Source organism: Salvelinus fontinalis, chromosome 23 (genome assembly GCF_029448725.1).
Source record: "Salvelinus fontinalis isolate EN_2023a chromosome 23, ASM2944872v1, whole genome shotgun sequence".
NCBI lineage: Eukaryota > Metazoa > Chordata > Actinopteri > Salmoniformes > Salmonidae > Salvelinus > Salvelinus fontinalis.
Window position 1 is genome coordinate 25,804,206 of NC_074687.1, and position 21,483 is coordinate 25,825,688.

The following is a 21,483-nucleotide window of genomic DNA, read 5'->3' on the forward strand; positions in this document are numbered from 1 at the left end:
ATGGCAAACAAATAAAACATAGCTTCCGGAATGAATATACTGCAGTAACATACAGTATGTTTAATCGTGTTCTCTGTGGTAATTTCAGAAATGTAATCCCCATAAAAAAATATTAGTGAACAATTGTTTTAGTTGGATCACGTCAAAGGCAATACAATCAATGGAATTTAAATGATTTCTACAAATTATACAATTATTTTAGTGTGAAGTGTTTTTTGACTTCTGTCTCCTCAAAGAACTACAACTACCAGAAGGAATTAGAGCATGAGTCATATTCGTTGGGCGATTGAGGGGATTCGATTGATCTTGCCAGGGTGCCCGGGTGGAGGCGTTTTAACAGGGTTTGATTGCATTAGTTTTGGAACCGGGCTGCCTCCTCGGCGTGAGGGCAAAACAACAGTGACGTAATTAAGCACGATGAGTATGGTTAGGTGTATGTATATAAATAAACCTTTAGACAAACCCCGCAGTTTTCACATGCAAAAGTGATTGCCTTCTAAATGAAAACTAGTTTGAAAAAATTCAAACATATATTACGAAAAAGAGATTGTATGTTTCTGGACGATGCACCATGCCGACAAAGACTTTTTATAAATAAACCGAGATAGACCACAACCTTTCGTTTCAAACGGAAACAAATGAGTCATAGTGGGCAGAGCCATACACGAGCTAGCGAGATTCTATTGGCGCGTTCTAGCAGTCATTTGCATATTTCCGTTAGGGAACGCCTACTCTGTAAATAGCGCGTGTGCTATAACTCATTTCGACTTTGCACTCCTAAACAACAAACTTTAAAAAGAACTTTGGCAAAGGGTAAAGCCTACCAAACTTGGTCCACTCTATTTGTAACATATTCTAGTTTTGGGAACAGAAAACTGTATTGAGATCAAATGTTTAATCGATGAGAAAATCCAAAGAATATCGGTCGAAATCCATCTCGTTATATCTTCTCCCACTGCCGGCCACTGGGCTTCCTCCCACTACCATATTTGCTAGTGAGTGGAAATGCCAATCGGATGCTTTAAACATTTTATACAATCCGGTAAAATCTCTGTGTCATTGTTCAATCTGTGTTGCTGCCCTGTTGACAACATGACCGAGCGGCGCAGATTACTGTTCGACTAGAGACGGGAGCTCCTTCCTCACCGTTTTTGCCCGGTCACGTCTCTGTTCATGGACCAGTGCCCCACGGTTTAGCATAGTCGTATTGTCTAGTTGAAAAAAACGTCACAGAATCGCACCAATAGCCAACCGCCGTTAAACCCCATCGAAGAAGACGAAGGAGAAGGAGCACCAATAGCCAGAGACCCAAACGGGAAGTGATCTTCAACCAGGAAGCACGGGACAACGTGAATGTCAACTAGCGTTTTAGAAACAGAATTTAACCGTCATAATGAATAAGTCGTTTACCTCTTTTTCATTTTAGTAATTGTAGCTCCATATTGCATAATCTAGCGTCTGTAACTAAACTATTTATTTGTTCAACGTTGAAATTTCGAGGCATATAGTAACAATGTTGCCGGTTAATAAGTTGTGGTTGTCTGAAGGAGCCCTTGGAATGTTGCAAAGCCTTAGATATTACTGCCAGAAGACACCCAGAAAGCTCAGAATATGCGAGGCAATCTCACATTTAGAAGTGGGGACAAAAATCAAAGTGCAGGTATTGTAATTGTGTCTACTGTAGACCGTCATTGTAAATAAGAATTTGTTATTAACTGACTTGCCTAGTTAAATAAAGGTTAAATAAAATACTGTCATAAATTAATTATTGAGAAGTAAGGGAATGAACGAATGACCCTCAGAGGTCTGCTGCTACTCAGTGTTCATCACTGCTACTGTCATCTACAAATATTACATTTGTAACTTAATTTCTGAATGGTTAAATACAGGCTACTGTATTTAGCTATTTAACTCAGGGACGGGTTGGTCAAAGTATATCATGTAATGTACTGTCCCTCCTGTGGGAGAAATGTACTTTCTATGCCTGTGATATGTGGTCGTCCCACCTAACTAGCTATCTTAAGATGAATGCTGTAAGAGCGTCTGCTAAATGACTCAAATGTAAAAAGTACGCAATTGTCATACTTGAGTAACAGTAAAGATACCTTCATAGAAAATGACTCAAGTAAAAGTGAAAGTCACCCAGTAAAATACTACTTGAGTAAAAGTCTGAAAGTATTATGGTTTTAAATATACTTAAGTATCAAAAGTACATTTAATTGCTAAAATATATTTCGGTATCAAAAGTGAAACTATTTAAAAAAATCCTTATATTAAGAAAAGCAGACGGCTTTCTGTTTTATTTACAGGTAGCCAGGGGCACACTCTAACAACTCAGGCATCATTTACAGTGTGTGTGAATTGGACCATTTTACTGTCCTGCTTAGCGTTCAAAATGTAATGAGTTATTTTGGTTGTCAAGGAAAATGTATCGAGTAGAAAGTACATTATTTTCTTTTGGAATGTAGTTGAGTAAAAGTTGTCAAAATATCAAAAGTAAAGTACAGATTCCCCCCCAAATTCCCCCTATTTTTACTTAGGTACTTTACACCACTGTGTCCCCCTGATATCATACGGCTGAGCTGGTCAAAGTCTATAGTGTTCTGTAATATACTGTCCCTCTGATATCCTAGGGCTGGGTTCGCTCTGTGAGACCCCAGAAAGAGAATCTGTTCCTCCATGTGAATGACGGGAGCTCCCTTCAGTCTCTACAGGTAGTGGCCAGCTCAGAGCTCAACCACAGGTGAGGACGTACCTGTAGGCTACGTTGCATTATCCTCCTGACAGTCAGTCTACGTCCCAAATGGCACCTTCTTCCCTGTATAGTGTACTACTTTTGACCGGGGTCCATAGCACCCTCTTCCCTGTATAGTGCACTACTTTTGACCAGGGTACATAGCACCCTCTTCCCTGTATAGTGCACTACTTTTGATCAGGGTCCATAGCACCCTCTTCCCTGTATAGTGTACTACTTTTGACCAGGGTCCATTGCACCCTCTTCCCTGTATAGTGTACTACTTTTGACCGGGGCCCATTGCACCCTCTTCCCTGTATAGTGTACTACTATTGACCGGGGTCCATAGCACCCTCTTCCCTGTATAGTGCACTACTTTTGACCAGGGTCCATAGCACCCTCTTCCCTGTATAGTGTACTACTTTTGACCGGGGCTCATTGCACCCTCTTCCCTGTATAGTGCACTACTTTTGACCAGGGTCCATAGCACCCTCTTCCCTTTGGGGTGGAGTGACTTGTGTCGCTATATGCTGACTCATATGATGTCTGTTGGGGGTGGAGTGACTTGTGTCACTATATGCTGACTCATATGATGTCTGTTGGGGGTGGAGTGACTTGTGTTGCTATATGATGACTCATATGATGTCTGTTGGGGGTGGAGTGACTTGTGTCGCTATATGATGACTCATATGATGTCTGTTGGGGGTGGAGGGACTTGTGTCGCTATATGCTGACTCATATGATGTCTGTTGGTGGTGGAGTGACTTGTGTTGCTATATGATGACTCATATGATGTCTGTTGGGGGTGGAGTGACTTGTGTCGCTATATGATGACTCATATGATGTCTGTTGGGGGTGGAGTGACTTGTGTCGCTATATGATGACTCATATGATGTCTGTTGGGGGTGGAGTGACTTGTGTCGCTATATGATGACTCGTGTGAGGTTTATTTCTATACCTATCATGAGTATTGTTGATTGGCTTCATTATCACTCCTCTGTTCTTTCCTGGTTGTTTCTCCTTCTCCAGACTGCTGACGTTTGGGAGTGCTGTGGAGATCTCAGGAAGCCTGGTCACGAGTCCCAGCCGCAAGCAGGAGGTGGAACTGCAGGCTGACCAGATAGATGTGGTTGGAGAATGTAACCCTGTGGTAAATATAAATCCAGATAGATGTGGTTGGAGAATGTCAATATATAACCTGATAGATGTGGTTGGAGAATGTAAATATATAACCAGATAGATGTGGTTAGAGAATGTAAATATATAACCAGATAGATGTGGTTGGATATTGTAAATATATAACCTGATAGATGTGGTTGGAGAATGTAAATATATAACCTGATAGATGTGGTTGGAGATGGTAAATATATAACCAGATAGATGTGGTTGGAGATTGTAAATATATAACCTGATAGATATGGTTGGAGAATGTAAATATATAACCTGATAGATGTGGTTGGAGAATGTAAATATATAACCTGATAGATGTGGTTGGAGAATGTAAATATATAACCAGATAGATGTGGTTGGAGAATGTAAATATATAACCAGATAGATGTGGTTGGAGAATGTAAATATATAACCTGATAGATGTGGTTGGAGAATGTAAATATATAACCAGATAGATGTGGTTGGAGAATGTAAATATATAACCTGATAGATGTGGTTGGATATTGTAAATATATAACCTGATAGATGTGGTTGGAGAATGTAAATATATAACCTGATAGATGTGGTTGGAGAATGTAAATATATAACCAGATAGATGTGGTTGGATATTGTAAATATATAACCTGATAGATGTGGTTGGAGAATGTAAATATATAACCTGATAGATGTGGTTGGATATTGTAAATATATAACCAGATAGATGTTGTTGGAGAATGTAAATATATAACCTGATAGATGTGGTTGGAGAATGTAAATATATAACCTGATAGATGTGGTTGGAGAATGTAAATATATAACCAGATAGATGTGGTTGGAGAATGTAAATATATAACCAGATAGATGTGGTTGGAGAATGTAAATATATAACCTGATAGATGTGGTTGGAGAATGTAAATATATAACCTGATAGATGTGGTTGGAGAATGTAAATATATAACCTGATAGATGTGGTTGGAGAATGTAAATATATAACCTGATAGATGTGGTTGGATATTGTAAATATATAACCTGATAGATGTGGTTGGAGAATGTCAATATATAACCAGATAGATGTGGTTGGAGAATGTCAATATATAACCAGATAGATGTGGTTGGAGAATGTAAATATATAACCTGATAGATGTGGTTGGAGAATGTAAATATATAACCTGATAGATGTGGTTGGAGAATGTAAATATATAACCTGATAGATGTGGTTGGAGAATGTAAATATATAACCAGATAGATGTGGTTGGAGAATGTAAATATATAACCTGATAGATGTGGTTGGAGAATGTAAATATATAACCTGATAGATGTGGTTGGAGAATGTAAATATATAACCAGATAGATGTGGTTGGAGAATGTAAATATATAACCTGATAGATGTGGTTGGAGAATGTAAATATATAACCTGATAGATGTGGTTGGAGAATGTAACACTGTGGTAAATATATAATTACATCTGTAAAGCACTTGATGCTCTTGTAACAGTCCTGACCTGTTTTATGTTGTTTTCTATGTGTTTATGGTCAGGTCATGTGTTTTGGGTGGGCAGTCTATGTTATCTGTTTCTATGTTGGTTTCGGTGTGCCTGGTATGGCTCTTGATTAGAGGCAGGTGGTTTGCATTTTCCTCTAATCAAGAGTCATATTTAGGTAGGGCATTATCACTGTGTGTTTGTGGGTGATTGTCTCCTGTGATGTCTATCGTGTTGTCGATGTTTTTTTCACATTTGGAGCTGTTTTGCTGTTCGTTCGTTTTGATGTTCGTTCCTGTTCTTAAGTTTACGTTTGTCCATGTAAGTTTATGTTCAGGTTCCGTTGTACGTCGTTTTCTTATTTTGTAGTTTTGAAAGTGTTTTGTTTTGTTTAGTCTACGTCGTATGTGTAATAAAAATGGCTTATTTCCCTAACTCCGCATTTTGGTCCGAAGATCCTTCTCTCCTCACCTCTTCTGAGGATGAGGAGAGCGACAGCTCTAACAGAATCACCCACCAAAATACAGAGACCAAGCGGTATGGGAATGCTCGACGGAGCAATAAGGATTTCTGGACTTGGGAGGAGATATTGGACGGTAGAGGACCTTGGGCTCAACCAGGGGAATATCGCCGTCCTAAGGAGGAGAAGAGGGCAGCCACAGCCCAGGAGCGCTGGTATGAGGAGGCAGCGCGACGACGCGGTTGGGAGCCCGTGAGTAAGACCCAAAAATTTCTTGGGGGGGGGCACACGAGGAGTGTGGTAAAGCCGGGTAGGATACCCGAGCCAACTCCCCGTGCTTACCGTGGAGGTAGAAGGCGTCGTACTGGTAAGACACCGTGTTATGCGGTAAAGCGCACGGTGTCCCCAGTACGCGTGCTTAGCCCAGTGCGGGCTATTCCACCTTGCCGCACTGGGAGGGCTAGGTTGGGCATCGAGCCGGGTGCCATGAAGCCGGCCCAACGTAGCTGGTCTCCAGTACGTCTCCTCGGGCCGGTGTACATGGCACCAGCCTTACAGGTGGTGTCCCCGGTTCGCCTGCATAGCCCAGTGCGGGCTATTCCACCTCGCCGCACTGGCAGGGCTACGGGGTTCATTCAACCTGGTAGGGTTGGGGAGGCTCGGTGCTCAAGAGCACGTGTCCTCCTTCACGGTCCGGTATATCCGGTGCCACCTCCATGTACCAGTCCTCCGGTGGCAGCCCCCCGTACCAGGCTGTCTCTCCGGGTTCTCTCTCCTGCTGTTTCCTCCTCTCCAGCGCAGCCGGTGCCTAGACCACGCACCAGGCTGTCTCTCCTTCTCCTCCCTACAGAGCTATCTGTCTCCCCAGCGCCATCTGAGCCATCCGTCTCCCCAGCGCCATCTGAGCCATCCGTCTCTCCAGCGCCATCTGAGCCATCCGTCTCCCCAGCGCCGTCTGAGCCATCCGTCTGCCATGAGCCTGCAAAGCCGCCCGTCTGCCATGAGCCTACAGAGCCATCCGCCAGACAGGAGCTGCTAGAGCCGTCAGCCAGACAGGAGCCGCTAGAGCCGTCAGCCAGACAGGATCTGCCAGAGCCGCCAACCAGACAGGATCTGCCAGAGCCGCCAACCAGACAGGATCTGCCAGAGCCGCCAACCAGACAGGATCTGCCAGAGCCGCCAGCGAGCCATGAGCAGCCAGAGCCGTCAGAGAGCCATGAGCAGCCAGAGCCGTCAAAGAGCCATGAGCAGCCAGAGCCGTCAGTGAGCCATGAGCAGCCAGAGCCGTCAGAGAGCCATGAGCAGCCAGAGCCGTCAGAGCGCCATGAGCGTCGAGAGCCGTCAGCCTGCCATGAGCGTCGAGAGCCGTCAGCCTGCCATGAGCGTCGAGAGCCGTCAGCCTGCCATGAGCGTCGAGAGCCGTCAGCCTGCCATGAGCGTCAAGAGCCGTCAGCCTGCCATGAGCGTAGAGAGCCGTCAGCCAGCATGGACCTGCCAGAGCCATCCAAACAGGACCTGCCAGAGTCCTTCAGCCGGGATCTGCCCCTTGTCCCGGTGTTGCCCCTTGTCCCGGTGCTGCCCCTTGTCCCGGTGCTGCCCCTTGTCCCGGTGCTGCCCCTTGTCCCAGTGATGGTCCTTATCCTGGTGCTGCCCCTTGTTCTGGTGCTGCCCCTTGTCCCGGTGCTACCCCTTGTCCCGGTGCTGCCCCTTGTCCTGGTGCTAGCTGTTTATTTAGGGGAAGGTAGTGTTAGGGTGGGCATTAGAAGGGGTAGAAAGAAGAGGGGAGTGACTATGGTGGTATGGGGACAGCGTCCTGAGCCGGAACCACCACCGTGGTCAACTGCCCACCCGGACCCTCCCCTGGACTTTGTGCTTGTGCGCCCGGCGTGCGCATCTTGAGGGGGGGGTACTGTAACAGTCCTGACCTGTTTTATGTTGTTTTCTATGTGTTTATGGTCAGGGCATGTGTTTTGGGTGGGCAGTCTATGTTATCTGTTTCTATGTTGGTTTCGGTGTGCCTGGTATGGCTCTTGATTAGAGGCAGGTGGTTTGCATTTTCCTCTAATCAAGAGTCATATTTAGGTAGGGCATTATCACTGTGTGTTTGTGGGTGATTGTCTCCTGTGATGTCTATCGTGTTGTCGATGTTTTTTTCACATTTGGAGCTGTTTTGCTGTTCGTTCGTTTTGATGTTCGTTCCTGTTCTTAAGTTTACGTTTGTCCATGTAAGTTTATGTTCAGGTTCCGTTGTACGTCGTTTTCTTATTTTGTAGTTTTGAAAGTGTTTTGTTTTGTTTAGTCTACGTCGTATGTGTAATAAAAATGGCTTATTTCCCTAACTCCGCATTTTGGTCCGAAGATCCTTCTCTCCTCACCTCTTCTGAGGATGAGGAGAGCGACAGCTCTTACAGCTCTTAAAGACATTCATACACCGACTATAATTTTTAGACTGACTGTATCTAACTATCAGATCATGATTGTTTCATAAGTTATAGGCTAACCCGTTATTGTTTTGTTATAAATGTGTTATAACTTGTATGCTTTTAATAGTGTATCTTACTGTAGTCAGACCCAGTTACCATGCTCTCTGTAGTCAGACCCAGTTACCATGCTCTCTGTAGTCAGACCCAGTTACCATGCTCTCTGTAGTCAGACCCAGTTACCATGCTCTCTGTAGTCAGACCCAGTTACCATGCTCTCTGTAGTCAGACCCAGTTACTCTCTGTAGTCAGACCCAGTTACCATGCACTCTGTAGTCAGACCCAGTTACCATGCTCTCTGTAGTCAGACCCAGTTACCATGCACTCTGTAGTCAGACCCAGTTACCATGCACTCTGTAGTCAGACCCAGTTACCGTGCTCTCTGTAGTCAGACCCAGTTACCGTGCTCTCTGTAGTCAGACCCAGTTACCCTGCTCTCTGTAGTCAGACCCAGTTACCGTGCTCTCTGTAGTCAGACCCAGTCACCGTGCTCTCTGTAGTCAGACCCAGTTACCGTGCTCTCTGTAGTCAGACCCAGTTACCGTGCTCTCTGTAGTCAGACCCAGTCACCGTGCTCTCTGTAGTCAGACCCAGTTACCGTGCTCTCTGTAGTCAGACCCAGTTACCGTGCTCTCTGTAGTCAGACCCAGTCACCGTGCTCTCTGTAGTCAGACCCAGTCACCGTGCTCTCTGTAGTCAGACCCAGTTACCGTGCTCTCTGTAGTCAGACCCAGTTACCGTGCTCTCTGTAGTCAGACCCAGTCACCGTGCTCTCTGTAGTCAGACCCAGTTACCGTGCTCTCTGTAGTCAGACCCAGTTACCGTGCTCTCTGTAGTCAGACCCAGTTACCATGCTCTCTGTAGTCAGACCCAGTTACCATACTCTCTGTAGTCAGATCCAGTTACCGAGCTCTCTGTAGTCAGACCCAGTTACCGTGCTCTCTGTAGTCAGACCCAGTTACCGTGCTCTCTGTAGTCAGACCCAGTTACCATGCTCTCTGTAGTCAGACCCAGTTACTCTCTGTAGTCAGACCCAGTTACTCTCTGTAGTCAGACCCAGTTACCGTGCTCTCTGTAGTCAGACCCAGTTACCATGCTCTCTGTAGTCAGACCCAGTCACCGTGCACTCTGTAGTCAGACCCAGTTACCATGCTCTCTGTAGTCAGACCCAGTCACCGTGCACTCTGTAGTTAGACCCAGTTACCATGCTCTCTGTAGTCAGACCCAGTTACCCTGGTCTCTGTAGTCAGACCCAGTTACCGTGCTCTCTGTAGTCAGACCCAGTTACCATGCTCTCTGTAGTCAGACCCAGTTACCATGCCCTCTGTAGTCAGACCAGTTACCGTGCTCTCTGTAGTCAGACCCAGTTACCATGCTCTCTGTAGTCAGACCCAGTCACCGTGCTCTCTGTAGTCAGACCCAGTTACCGTGCTCTCTGTAGTCAGACCCAGTTACCGTGCTCTCTGTAGTCAGATCCAGTTACCCTGCTCTCTGTAGTCAGACCCAGTTACCATACTCTCTGTAGTCAGACCCAGTTACCATGCTCTTTGTAGTCAGACCCAGTTACCATGCTCTCTGTAGTCAGACCCAGTTACTCTCTGTAGTCAGACCCAGTTACCGTGCTCTCTGTAGTCAGACCCAGTTACCATGCTCTCTGTAGTCAGACCCAGTTACCGTGCTCTCTGTAGTCAGACCCAGTTACCGTGCTCTCTGTAGTCAGACCCAGTTACCGTGCTCTCTGTAGTCAGACCCAGTTACCATGCTCTGTAGTCAGACCCAGTTACCGTGCTCTCTGTAGTCAGACCCAGTTACCGTGCTCTCTGTAGTCAGACCCAGTTACCGTGCTCTCTGTAGTCAGACCCAGTTACCATGCTCTCTGTAGTCAGACCCAGTTACCATGCTCTCTGTAGTCAGACCCAGTTACCGTGCTCTCTGTAGTCAGACCCAGTTACCATGCTCTCTGTAGTCAGACCCAGTTACCATGCTCTCTGTAGTCAGACCCAGTTACCATACTCTCTGTAGTCAGACCCAGTTACCGTGCTCTCTGTAGTCAGACCCAGTTACCCTCTGCAGTCAGACCCAGTTACCATGCTCTCTGCAGTCAGACCCAGTTACCATGCTCTCTGTAGTCAGACCCAGTTACCCTCTGCAGTCAGACCCAGTTACCATGCTCTCTGTAGTCAGACCCAGTTACCATGCTCTCTGTAGTCAGACCCAGTTACCGTGCTCTCTGTAGTCAGACCCAGTTACCATGCTCTCTGTAGTCAGACCCAGTTACCATGCTCTCTGTAGTCAGACCCAGTTACCGTGCTCTCTGTAGTCAGACCCAGTTACCATGCTCTCTGTAGTCAGACCCAGTTACCGTGCTCTCTGTAGTCAGACCCAGTTACCATACTCTGTTGTTTCAGGACTTCCCCTTTAAGATCAAGGAGAAACATGGTCTGGAATACATCCGTCAGTTTCCTCACCTGAGGTGTAAAACCAACGCCTTCAGTTCCCTGCTGAGAATACGCAGCGAAGCCACCACTGCTATACAGCAATATTTCAAGGTGAGATGAGACCAATGTTAGACTAGTAGACTAGAATATCAATCAATAAAATGTATTTATAAAAGCCCTTCTTACATAAGATGATATCTCAAAGTGCTGTACAGAAACCCAGCCTAAAACCCCAAACAGCAAGCAATGCAGGTGTAGAAGCACGGTGGCTAGGAAAAACTCCCTAGAAAGGCCAAAACCTAGGAAGAAACCTAGAGAGGAACCAGGCTATGAGGGGTGGGCCAGTCCTCTTCTGGCTGTGCCGGGTGGAGATTATAACAGAACATGGCCAAGATGTTCAAATGTTCATAAATGACCAGCAGGGTCAAATAATAATCACAGTAGTTGTCGAGGGTGCAGCACCTCAGGAGTAAATGTCAGTTGGCTTTTCATAGAACATCATTGTTATACCAAGTCCTATCCTTTTCACACTACTGTCCCAAGCCAGGCTCTGCCGTGCTGGTCAGGCTAGCCTTCACATCCACCGTAGGTGCTGGAACCATGTCGGGAAAGTACAATGTGAAAATAAAATATCCCAAGATGAACCAATAGTGTGAAATGTCAGTGTTATTGTCATTGCAGGAGAAGGGTTTTATTCAGATCCACACCCCAGTCAGGATGATAATGTCAGTGTTATTGTCATTGCAGGAGAAGGGTTTTATTCAGATCCACACCCCAGTCAGGATGATAATGTCAGTGTTATTGTCGTTGCAGGAGAAGGGTTTTATTCAGATCCTCACCCCAGTCCGGATGATAATGTCAGTGTTATTGTCATTGCAGGAGAAGGGTTTTATTCAGATCCTCACCCCAGTCAGGATGATAATGTCAGTGTTATTGTCGTTGCAGGAGAAGGGTTTTATTCAGATCCTCACCCCAGTCCGGATGATAATGTCAGTGTTATTGTCATTGCAGGAGAAGGGTTTTATTCAGATCCACACCCCAGTCAGGATGATAATGTCAGTGTTACAGGAGAAGGGTTTTATTCAGATCCTCACCCCAGTCAGGATGATAATGTCAGTGTTATTGTCATTGCAGGAGAAGGGTTTTATTCAGATCCACACCCCAGTCAGGATGATAATGTCAGTGTTATTGTCATTGCAGGAGAAGGGTTTTATTCAGATCCACACCCCAGTCAGGATGATAATGTCAGTGTTATTGTCGTTGCAGGAGAAGGGTTTTATTCAGATCCACACCCCAGTCCGGATGATAATGTCAGTGTTATTGTCATTGCAGGAGAAGGGTTTTATTCAGATCCACACCCCAGTCAGGATGATAATGTCAGTGTTACAGGAGAAGGGTTTTATTCAGATCCACACCCCAGTCAGGATGATAATGTCAGTGTTATTGTCGTTGCAGGAGAAGGGTTTTATTCAGATCCACACCCCAGTCCGGATGATAATGTCAGTGTTACAGGAGAAGGGTTTTATTCAGATCCACACCCCAGTCAGGATGATAATGTCAGTGTTATTGTCGTTGCAGGAGAAGGGTTTTATTCAGATCCACACCCCAGTCCGGATGATAATGTCAGTGTTATTGTCGTTGCAGGAGAAGGGTTTTATTCAGATCCTCACCCCAGTCCGGATGATAATGTCAGTGTTATTGTCGTTGCAGGAGAAGGGTTTTATTCAGATCCACACCCCAGTCAGGATGATAATGTCAGTGTTATTGTCATTGCAGGAGAAGGGTTTTATTCAGATCCACACCCCAGTCCGGATGATAATGTCAGTGTTATTGTCGTTGCAGGAGAAGGGTTTTATTCAGATCCACACCCCAGTCAGGATGATAATGTCAGTGTTATTGTCATTGCAGGAGAAGGGTTTTATTCAGATCCACACCCCAGTCAGGATGATAATGTCAGTGTTATTGTCATTGCAGGAGAAGGGTTTTATTCAGATCCACACCCCAGTCAGGATGATAATGTCAGTGTTATTGTCGTTGCAGGAGAAGGGTTTTATTCAGATCCTCACCCCAGTCAGGATGATAATGTCAGTGTTATTGTCGTTGCAGGAGAAGGGTTTTATTCAGATCCTCACCCCAGTCCGGATGATAATGTCAGTGTTATTGTCGTTGCAGGAGAAGGGTTTTATTCAGATCCTCACCCCAGTCAGGATGATAATGTCAGTGTTATTGTCATTGCAGGAGAAGGGTTTTATTCAGATCCACACCCCAGTCAGGATGATAATGTCAGTGTTGCAGGAGAAGGGTTTTTATTCAGATCCTCACCCCAGTCAGGATGATAATGTCAGTGTTGCAGGAGAAGGGTTTTATTCAGATCCACACCCCAGTCAGGATGATAATGTCAGTGTTATTGTCATTGCAGGAGAAGGGTTTTATTCAGATCCACACCCCAGTCAGGATGATAATGTCAGTGTTATTGTCGTTGCAGGAGAAGGGTTTTATTCAGATCCACACCCCAGTCAGGATGATAATGTCAGTGTTGCAGGAGAAGGGTTTTATTCAGATCCACACCCCAGTCAGGATGATAATGTCAGTGTTGCAGGAGAAGGGTTTTATTCAGATCCACACCCCAGTCAGGATGATAATGTCAGTGTTGCAGGAGAAGGGTTTTATTCAGATCCTCACCCCAGTCAGGATGATAATGTCAGTGTTATTGTCATTGCAGGAGAAGGGTTTTATTCAGATCCACACCCCAGTCAGGATGATAATGTCAGTGTTATTGTCATTGCAGGAGAAGGGTTTTATTCAGATCCACACCCCAGTCAGGATGATAATGTCAGTGTTATTGTCGTTGCAGGAGAAGGGTTTTATTCAGATCCACACCCCAGTCAGGATGATAATGTCAGTGTTGCAGGAGAAGGGTTTTATTCAGATCCACACCCCAGTCAGGATGATAATGTCAGTGTTATTGTCATTGCAGGAGAAGGGTTTTATTCAGATCCTCACCCCAGTCCGGATGATAATGTCAGTGTTATTGTCATTGCAGGAGAAGGGTTTTATTCAGATCCACACCCCAGTCAGGATGATAATGTCAGTGTTATTGTCATTGCAGGAGAAGGGTTTTTATTCAGATCCTCACCCCAGTCAGGATGATAATGTCAGTGTTATTGTCATTGCAGGAGAAGGGTTTTATTCAGATCCACACCCCAGTCAGGATGATAATGTCAGTGTTATTGTCATTGCAGGAGAAGGGTTTTATTCAGATCCACACCCCAGTCAGGATGATAATGTCAGTGTTATTGTCGTTGCAGGAGAAGGGTTTTATTCAGATCCACACCCCAGTCAGGATGATAATGTCAGTGTTATTGTCATTGCAGGAGAAGGGTTTTATTCAGATCCACACCCCAGTCAGGATGATAATGTCAGTGTTATTGTCATTGCAGGAGAAGGGTTTTATTCAGATCCACACCCCAGTCAGGATGATAATGTCAGTGTTATTGTCATTGCAGGAGAAGGGTTTTATTCAGATCCACACCCCAGTCAGGATGATAATGTCAGTGTTATTGTCGTTGCAGGAGAAGGGTTTTATTCAGATCCTCACCCCAGTCAGGATGATAATGTCAGTGTTATTGTCGTTGCAGGAGAAGGGTTTTATTCAGATCCTCACCCCAGTCCGGATGATAATGTCAGTGTTATTGTCGTTGCAGGAGAAGGGTTTTATTCAGATCCTCACCCCAGTCAGGATGATAATGTCAGTGTTATTGTCATTGCAGGAGAAGGGTTTTATTCAGATCCACACCCCAGTCAGGATGATAATGTCAGTGTTGCAGGAGAAGGGTTTTTATTCAGATCCTCACCCCAGTCAGGATGATAATGTCAGTGTTGCAGGAGAAGGGTTTTATTCAGATCCACACCCCAGTCAGGATGATAATGTCAGTGTTATTGTCATTGCAGGAGAAGGGTTTTATTCAGATCCACACCCCAGTCAGGATGATAATGTCAGTGTTATTGTCGTTACAGGAGAAGGGTTTTATTCAGATCCTCACCCCAGTCAGGATGATAATGTCAGTGTTATTGTCGTTGCAGGAGAAGGGTTTTATTCAGATCCTCACCCCAGTCCGGATGATAATGTCAGTGTTATTGTCGTTGCAGGAGAAGGGTTTTATTCAGATCCTCACCCCAGTCAGGATGATAATGTCAGTGTTATTGTCATTGCAGGAGAAGGGTTTTATTCAGATCCACACCCCAGTCAGGATGATAATGTCAGTGTTATTGTCGTTGCAGGAGAAGGGTTTTTATTCAGATCCACACCCCAGTCCGGATGATAATGTCAGTGTTGCAGGAGAAGGGTTTTATTCAGATCCTCACCCCAGTCAGGATGATAATGTCAGTGTTATTGTCATTGCAGGAGAAGGGTTTTATTCAGATCCACACCCCAGTCAGGATGATAATGTCAGTGTTATTGTCGTTGCAGGAGAAGGGTTTTATTCAGATCCTCACCCCAGTCAGGATGATAATGTCAGTGTTGCAGGAGAAGGGTTTTATTCAGATCCTCACCCCAGTCAGGATGATAATGTCAGTGTTATTGTCATTGCAGGAGAAGGGTTTTATTCAGATCCTCACCCCAGTCAGGATGATAATGTCAGTGTTATTGTCATTGCAGGAGAAGGGTTTTATTCAGATCCACACCCCAGTCAGGATGATAATGTCAGTGTTGCAGGAGAAGGGTTTTATTCAGATCCACACCCCAGTCCGGATGATAATGTCAGTGTTATTGTCATTGCAGGAGAAGGGTTTTATTCAGATCCACACCCCAGTCAGGATGATAATGTCAGTGTTATTGTCATTGCAGGAGAAGGGTTTTACTCAGATCCACACCCCAGTCAGGATGATAATGTCAGTGTTGCAGGAGAAGGGTTTTATTCAGATCCACACCCCAGTCCGGATGATAATGTCAGTGTAGCAGGAGAAGGGTTTTATTCAGATCCACACCCCAGTCCGGATGATAATGTCAGTGTTGCAGGAGAAGGGTTTTATTCAGATCCACACCCCAGTCCGGATGATAATGTCAGTGTTGCAGGAGAAGGGTTTTATTCAGATCCACACCCCAGTCCGGATGATAATGTCAGTGTTATTGTCATTGCAGGAGAAGGGTTTTATTCAGATCCTCACCCCAGTCATGATGATAATGTCAGTGTTATTGTCATTGCAGGAGAAGGGTTTTATTCAGATCCACACCCCAGTCCGGATGATAATGTCAGTGTTGCAGGAGAAGGGTTTTATTCAGATCCACACCCCAGTCCGGATGATAATGTCAGTGTTATTGTCATTGCAGGAGAAGGGTTTTATTCAGATCCACACCCCAGTCCGGATGATAATGTCAGTGTTGCAGGAGAAGGGTTTTATTCAGATCCACACCCCAGTCCGGATGATAATGTCAGTGTTGCAGGAGAAGGGTTTTATTCAGATCCACACCCCAGTCCGGATGATAATGTCAGTGTTATTGTCATTGCAGGAGAAGGGTTTTATTCAGATCCTCACCCCAGTCATGATGATAATGTCAGTGTTATTGTCATTGCAGGAGAAGGGTTTTATTCAGATCCACACCCCAGTCCGGATGATAATGTCAGTGTTGCAGGAGAAGGGTTTTATTCAGATCCACACCCCAGTCCGGATGATAATGTCAGTGTTATTGTCATTGCAGGAGAAGGGTTTTATTCAGATCCTCACCCCAGTCATGATGATAATGTCAGTGTTATTGTCATTGCAGGAGAAGGGTTTTATTCAGATCCACACCCCAGTCAGGATGATAATGTCAGTGTTGCAGGAGAAGGGTTTTTATTCAGATCCACACCCCAGTCCGGATGATAATGTCAGTGTTATTGTCATTGCAGGAGAAGGGTTTTATTCAGATCCTCACCCCAGTCATGATGATAATGTCAGTGTTATTGTCATTGCAGGAGAAGGGTTTTATTCAGATCCACACCCCAGTCAGGATGATAATGTCAGTGTTATTGTCATTGCAGGAGAAGGGTTTTATTCAGATCCACACCCCAGTCCGGATGATAATGTCAGTGTTATTGTCATTGCAGGAGAAGGGTTTTATTCAGATCCACACCCCAGTCAGGATGATAATGTCAGTGTTGCAGGAGAAGGGTTTTTATTCAGATCCACACCCCAGTCCGGATGATAATGTCAGTGTTATTGTCATTGCAGGAGAAGGGTTTTATTCAGATCCTCACCCCAGTCATGATGATAATGTCAGTGTTATTGTCATTGCAGGAGAAGGGTTTTATTCAGATCCACACCCCAGTCAGGATGATAATGTCAGTGTTATTGTCATTGCAGGAGAAGGGTTTTATTCAGATCCTCACCCCAGTCCGGATGATAATGTCAGTGTTATTGTCATTGCAGGAGAAGGGTTTTATTCAGATCCTCACCCCAGTCAGGATGATAATGTCAGTGTTATTGTCATTGCAGGAGAAGGGTTTTATTCAGATCCACACCCCAGTCCTCACCTCTAATGACTGTGAAGGGGCAGGAGAGCTCTTCCAGGTTGAGGTGAGCTCTGTCTGTCAGAGAATTACAATTCTATTCTGGCCATCAACAAAATGGCTGCAGTAAGTAAAGCCTCAGCATAATCATACTAATACTTGGGATCAGTTTAGTTGGAACATCTGGTTGTTATTGGAAAGAGAAGGTGTAATGTGTCTTCCATCTTCCCTCAGCCTGCAGGTCGGGAGAAGGACCAGGATGAAGAGGGGCACCGACACTTCTTTTCTGTCCCAGCGTACCTGACTGTCTCTGGGCAGCTGCATCTGGAGGCCATGGCTGGGTGAGGAGATACTGGAACTCAGTACCATGCTTTAATTCAGTCAGTCTTTTGGTTGCTCACTCACTCACTCACTCACTCACTCACTCACTCACTCACTCACTCACTCATAAGATCCAGAGAGAGTATTGTACGTATACTGTAGTTATATTTTGTGTCTCTTCCAGGGCATTTCCTGGAGTGTACACATTTGGACCAACGTTCCGGGCAGAAAACTCTCAGAGCAGACGTCACCTGGCTGAGTTCTACATGGTGGAAGCAGAGATCTCCTTCACACAGTCACTAGAGGATCTTATGAAGGTATGGAATATAAGTCCCCTTATATAAAGAGTTTCTAACTAGTAATACTCTACAGTACATGGTGGAGACAGAGATCTCCTTCACACAGTCACTACAGCAGTGGTTTCCAAACCTCTCCTCGGTGACCCCCAGCTGTTCCAAACCTCTCCTCAGTGACCCCAGCTGTTCCAAACCTCTCCTCGGTGACCCCAGCTGTTCCAAACCTCTCCTCGGTGACCCCAGCTGTTCCAAACCTCTCCTCGGTGACCCCAGCTGTTCCAAACCTCTCCCCGGTGACCCCAGCTGTTCCAAACCTCTCCTCAGTGACCCCCAGCTGTTCCAAACCTCTCTGTTCAGGGACCCCCAGCTGTTCCAAACCTCTCCTAGGTGACCCCCAGCTGTTCCAAACCTCTCCATGGTGACCCCCAGCTGTTCCAAACCTCTCCCCGGTGACCCCAGCTGTTCCAAACCTCTCCTAGGTGACCCCCAGCTGTTCCAAACCTCTCCTCAGTGACCCCAGCTGTTCCAAACCTCTCCTCGGTGACCCCCAGCTGTTCCAAACCTCTCCTCGGTGACCCCCAGCTGTTCCAAACCTCTCCTAGGTGACCCCCAGCTGTTCCAAACCTCTCCTCGGTGACCCCCAGCCGGTCCATGTATTTGAACTATTCCAGAGCTAGCACACCTGATTCAACTTGTCAACTAATTATCAAAAACCTTGACTACTTGGATCAGGTGAGCTAGTTCAGGGTTTCAACAAAATTGTGAAACGCCTGGGAGTCCCCGAGGAGAGATTTGGAACAGCTCTGGCTCCCATCAGTTTGATCCAGTGTTGAAATATGGTCTTCTCCTAGTCCCAATTGACTAAATGAATCAGCATTACCTGGTCTTCTCCTAGTCCCAATTGACTAAATGAATCAGCATTACCTATGAATCAGCATTGAATCAGCATTACCTATATTACCTAGCATTACCAGCATTACCTTCTAGACCTGATTGACTCAATGAATCAGCATTACCTGGTCTCCTTCTAGACCCGATTGACTAAATGAATCAGCATTACCTGGTCTCCTTGTAGACCTGATTGACTAAATGAATCAGCATTACCTGGTCTCCTTCTAGACCCGATTGACTAAATGAATCAGCATTACCTGGTCTCCTTGTAGACCTGATTGACTAAATGAATCAGCATTACCTGGTCTCCTTCTAGACCCGATTGACTAAATGAATCAGCATTACCTGGTCTCCTTGTAGACCTGATTGACTCAATGAATCAGCATTACCTGGTCACCTTCTAGACCTGATTGACTCAATGAATCAGCATTACTTGGTCTCCTTCTAGACCCGATTGACTAAATGAATCAGCATTACCTGGTCTCCTTCTAGACCCGATTGACTCAATGAATCAGCATTACCTGGTCTCCTTCTAGACCTGATTGACTCAATGAATCAGCATTACCTGGTCTCCTTCTAGACCTGATTGACTCAATGAATCAGCATTACCTGGTCTCCTTCTAGACCTGATTGACTAAATGAATCAGCATTACCTGGTCTCCTTCTAGACCTGATTGACTAAATGAATCAGCATTACCTGGTCTCCTTCTAGACCTGATTGACTAAATGAATCAGCATTACCTGGTCTCCTTCTAGACCCGATTGACTAAATGAATCAGCATTACCTGGTCTCCTTCTAGACCCGATTGACTCAATGACTCTTAACTTGTGTCCTTACCTCTTCAGGTGATGGAAGACTTGTTCAGGTCTACAACAGAACATCTCCTAGCTCAGTGTCCTGAAGATGTGGCTTTATATCACAAACACGTGTCACCTGGATACAGGGTGAGACACCAGAAAATATCTACAACGCAATAACATGCATATTCTCTGAACGTATTGAATGAACCTTGAACCCCACCCCCACCACCCTATTGACCTCAACTAGAGATTAATCTGTTGTCTCTATTCCTCCCAAGGACAATGTGGATCTAATGATGAAGAAGAGTTTTAATGTGTAAGTGTGTATCATGATTATGCAAGTTTAATGTGTTCCAAATGACTCCCTATTCCCTACATAGTGCACTACTTTTGACCAGGACCCATAGGGTAGTAGTGCACTATGTAGGGAATAGGTTGCCTTATGGGTCATGTCTCACCTCTACCAATCTAAATCAAATGTCACACGCTTGGTAAACACTAACAGTGAAATGCTGACTGACGGGTCCTTGGTAAACAACAGGTGTAGACTAACAGTGAAATGCTGACTGACGGGTCCTTGGTAAACAACAGGTGTGGACTAACAGTGAAATGCTGACTGACGGGTCCTTGGTAAACAACAGGTGTAGACTAACAGTGAAATGCTGACTTGGTAAACATCAGGTGTTGACTAACAGTGAAATGCTGACTGACGGGTCCTTGGTAAACATCAGGTGTTGACTAACAGTGAAATGCTGACTGACGGGTCCTTGGTAAACATCAGGTGTAGACTAACAGTGAAATGCTGACTGACGGGTCCTTGGTAAACATCAGGTGTTGACTAACAGTGAAATGCTGACTGACGGGTCCTTGGTAAACAACAGGTGTTGACTAACAGTGAAATGCTGACTGACGGGTCCTTGGTAAACATCAGGTGTAGACTAACAGTGAAATGCTGACTGACGGGTCCTTGGTAAACAACAGGTGTAGACTAACAGTGAAATGCTGACTGACGGGTCCTTGGTAAACATCAGGTGTTGACTAACAGTGAAATGCTGACTTGGTAAACATCAGGTGTAGACTAACAGTGAAATGCTGACTGACGGGTCCTTGGTAAACAACAGGTGTAGACTAACAGTGAAATGCTGACTGACGGGTCCTTGGTAAACAACAGGTGTAGACTAACAGTGAAATGCTGACTGACGGGTCCTTGGTAAACAACAGGTGTAGACTAACAGTGAAATGCTGACTGACGGGTCCTTGGTAAACAACAGGTGTAGACTAACAGTGAAATGCTGACTGACGGGTCCTTGGTAAACAACAGGTGTAGACTAACAGTGAAATGCTGACTGACGGGTCCTTGGTAAACAACAGGTGTAGACTAACAGTGAAATGCTGACTGACGGGTCCTTGGTAAACAACAGGTGTAGACTAACAGTGAAATGCTGACTGACGGGTCCTTGGTAAACAACAGGTGTAGACTAACAGTGAAATGCTGACTGACGGGTCCTTGGTAAACAACAGGTGTAGACTAACAGTGAAATGCTGACTGACGGGTCCTTGGTAAACAACAGGTGTAGACTAACAGTGAAATGCTGACTGACGGGTCCTTGGTAAACAACAGGTGTAGACTAACAGTGAAATGCTGACTGACGGGTCCTTGGTAAACAACAGGTGTAGACTAACAGTGAAATGCTGACTGACGGGTCCTTGGTAAACAACAGGTGTAGACTAACAGTGAAATGCTGACTGACGGGTCCTTGGTAAACAACAGGTGTAGACTAACAGTGAAATGCTGACTGACGGGTCCTTGGTAAACAACAGGTGTAGACTAACAGTGAAATGCTGACTGACGGGTCCTTGGTAAACAACAGGTGTAGACTAACAGTGAAATGCTGACTGACGGGTCCTTGGTAAACAACAGGTGTAGACTAACAGTGAAATG

The 21,483-nt window shown here is 45.3% G+C and overlaps 1 protein-coding gene across 2 annotated transcripts in view; it reads left to right on the forward strand.

Moving 5' to 3' along the window:
• Positions 1-875: 875 nt before the first annotated feature.
• nars2 (asparaginyl-tRNA synthetase 2, mitochondrial) overlaps positions 876-21,483 on the forward strand; it is a 32,519-nt gene continuing 11,911 nt past the window's right edge. The window contains exons 1-9 of one of the 2 annotated variants that reach the window (XM_055878321.1): positions 876-1,660; positions 2,634-2,743; positions 3,764-3,884; positions 10,712-10,852; positions 17,219-17,299; positions 17,467-17,573; positions 17,738-17,870; positions 19,587-19,685; positions 19,820-19,857. In XM_055878321.1, coding sequence (XP_055734296.1) covers positions 1,514-1,660; positions 2,634-2,743; positions 3,764-3,884; positions 10,712-10,852; positions 17,219-17,299; positions 17,467-17,573; positions 17,738-17,870; positions 19,587-19,685; positions 19,820-19,857 — 977 coding nt within the window. In that variant the 5' untranslated portion in view covers positions 876-1,513. The remainder of the gene's footprint in view (positions 1,661-2,633; positions 2,744-3,763; positions 3,885-10,711; positions 10,853-17,218; positions 17,300-17,466; positions 17,574-17,737; positions 17,871-19,586; positions 19,686-19,819; positions 19,858-21,483) is intronic. The other variant, XM_055878322.1, reaches the window with a different exon arrangement.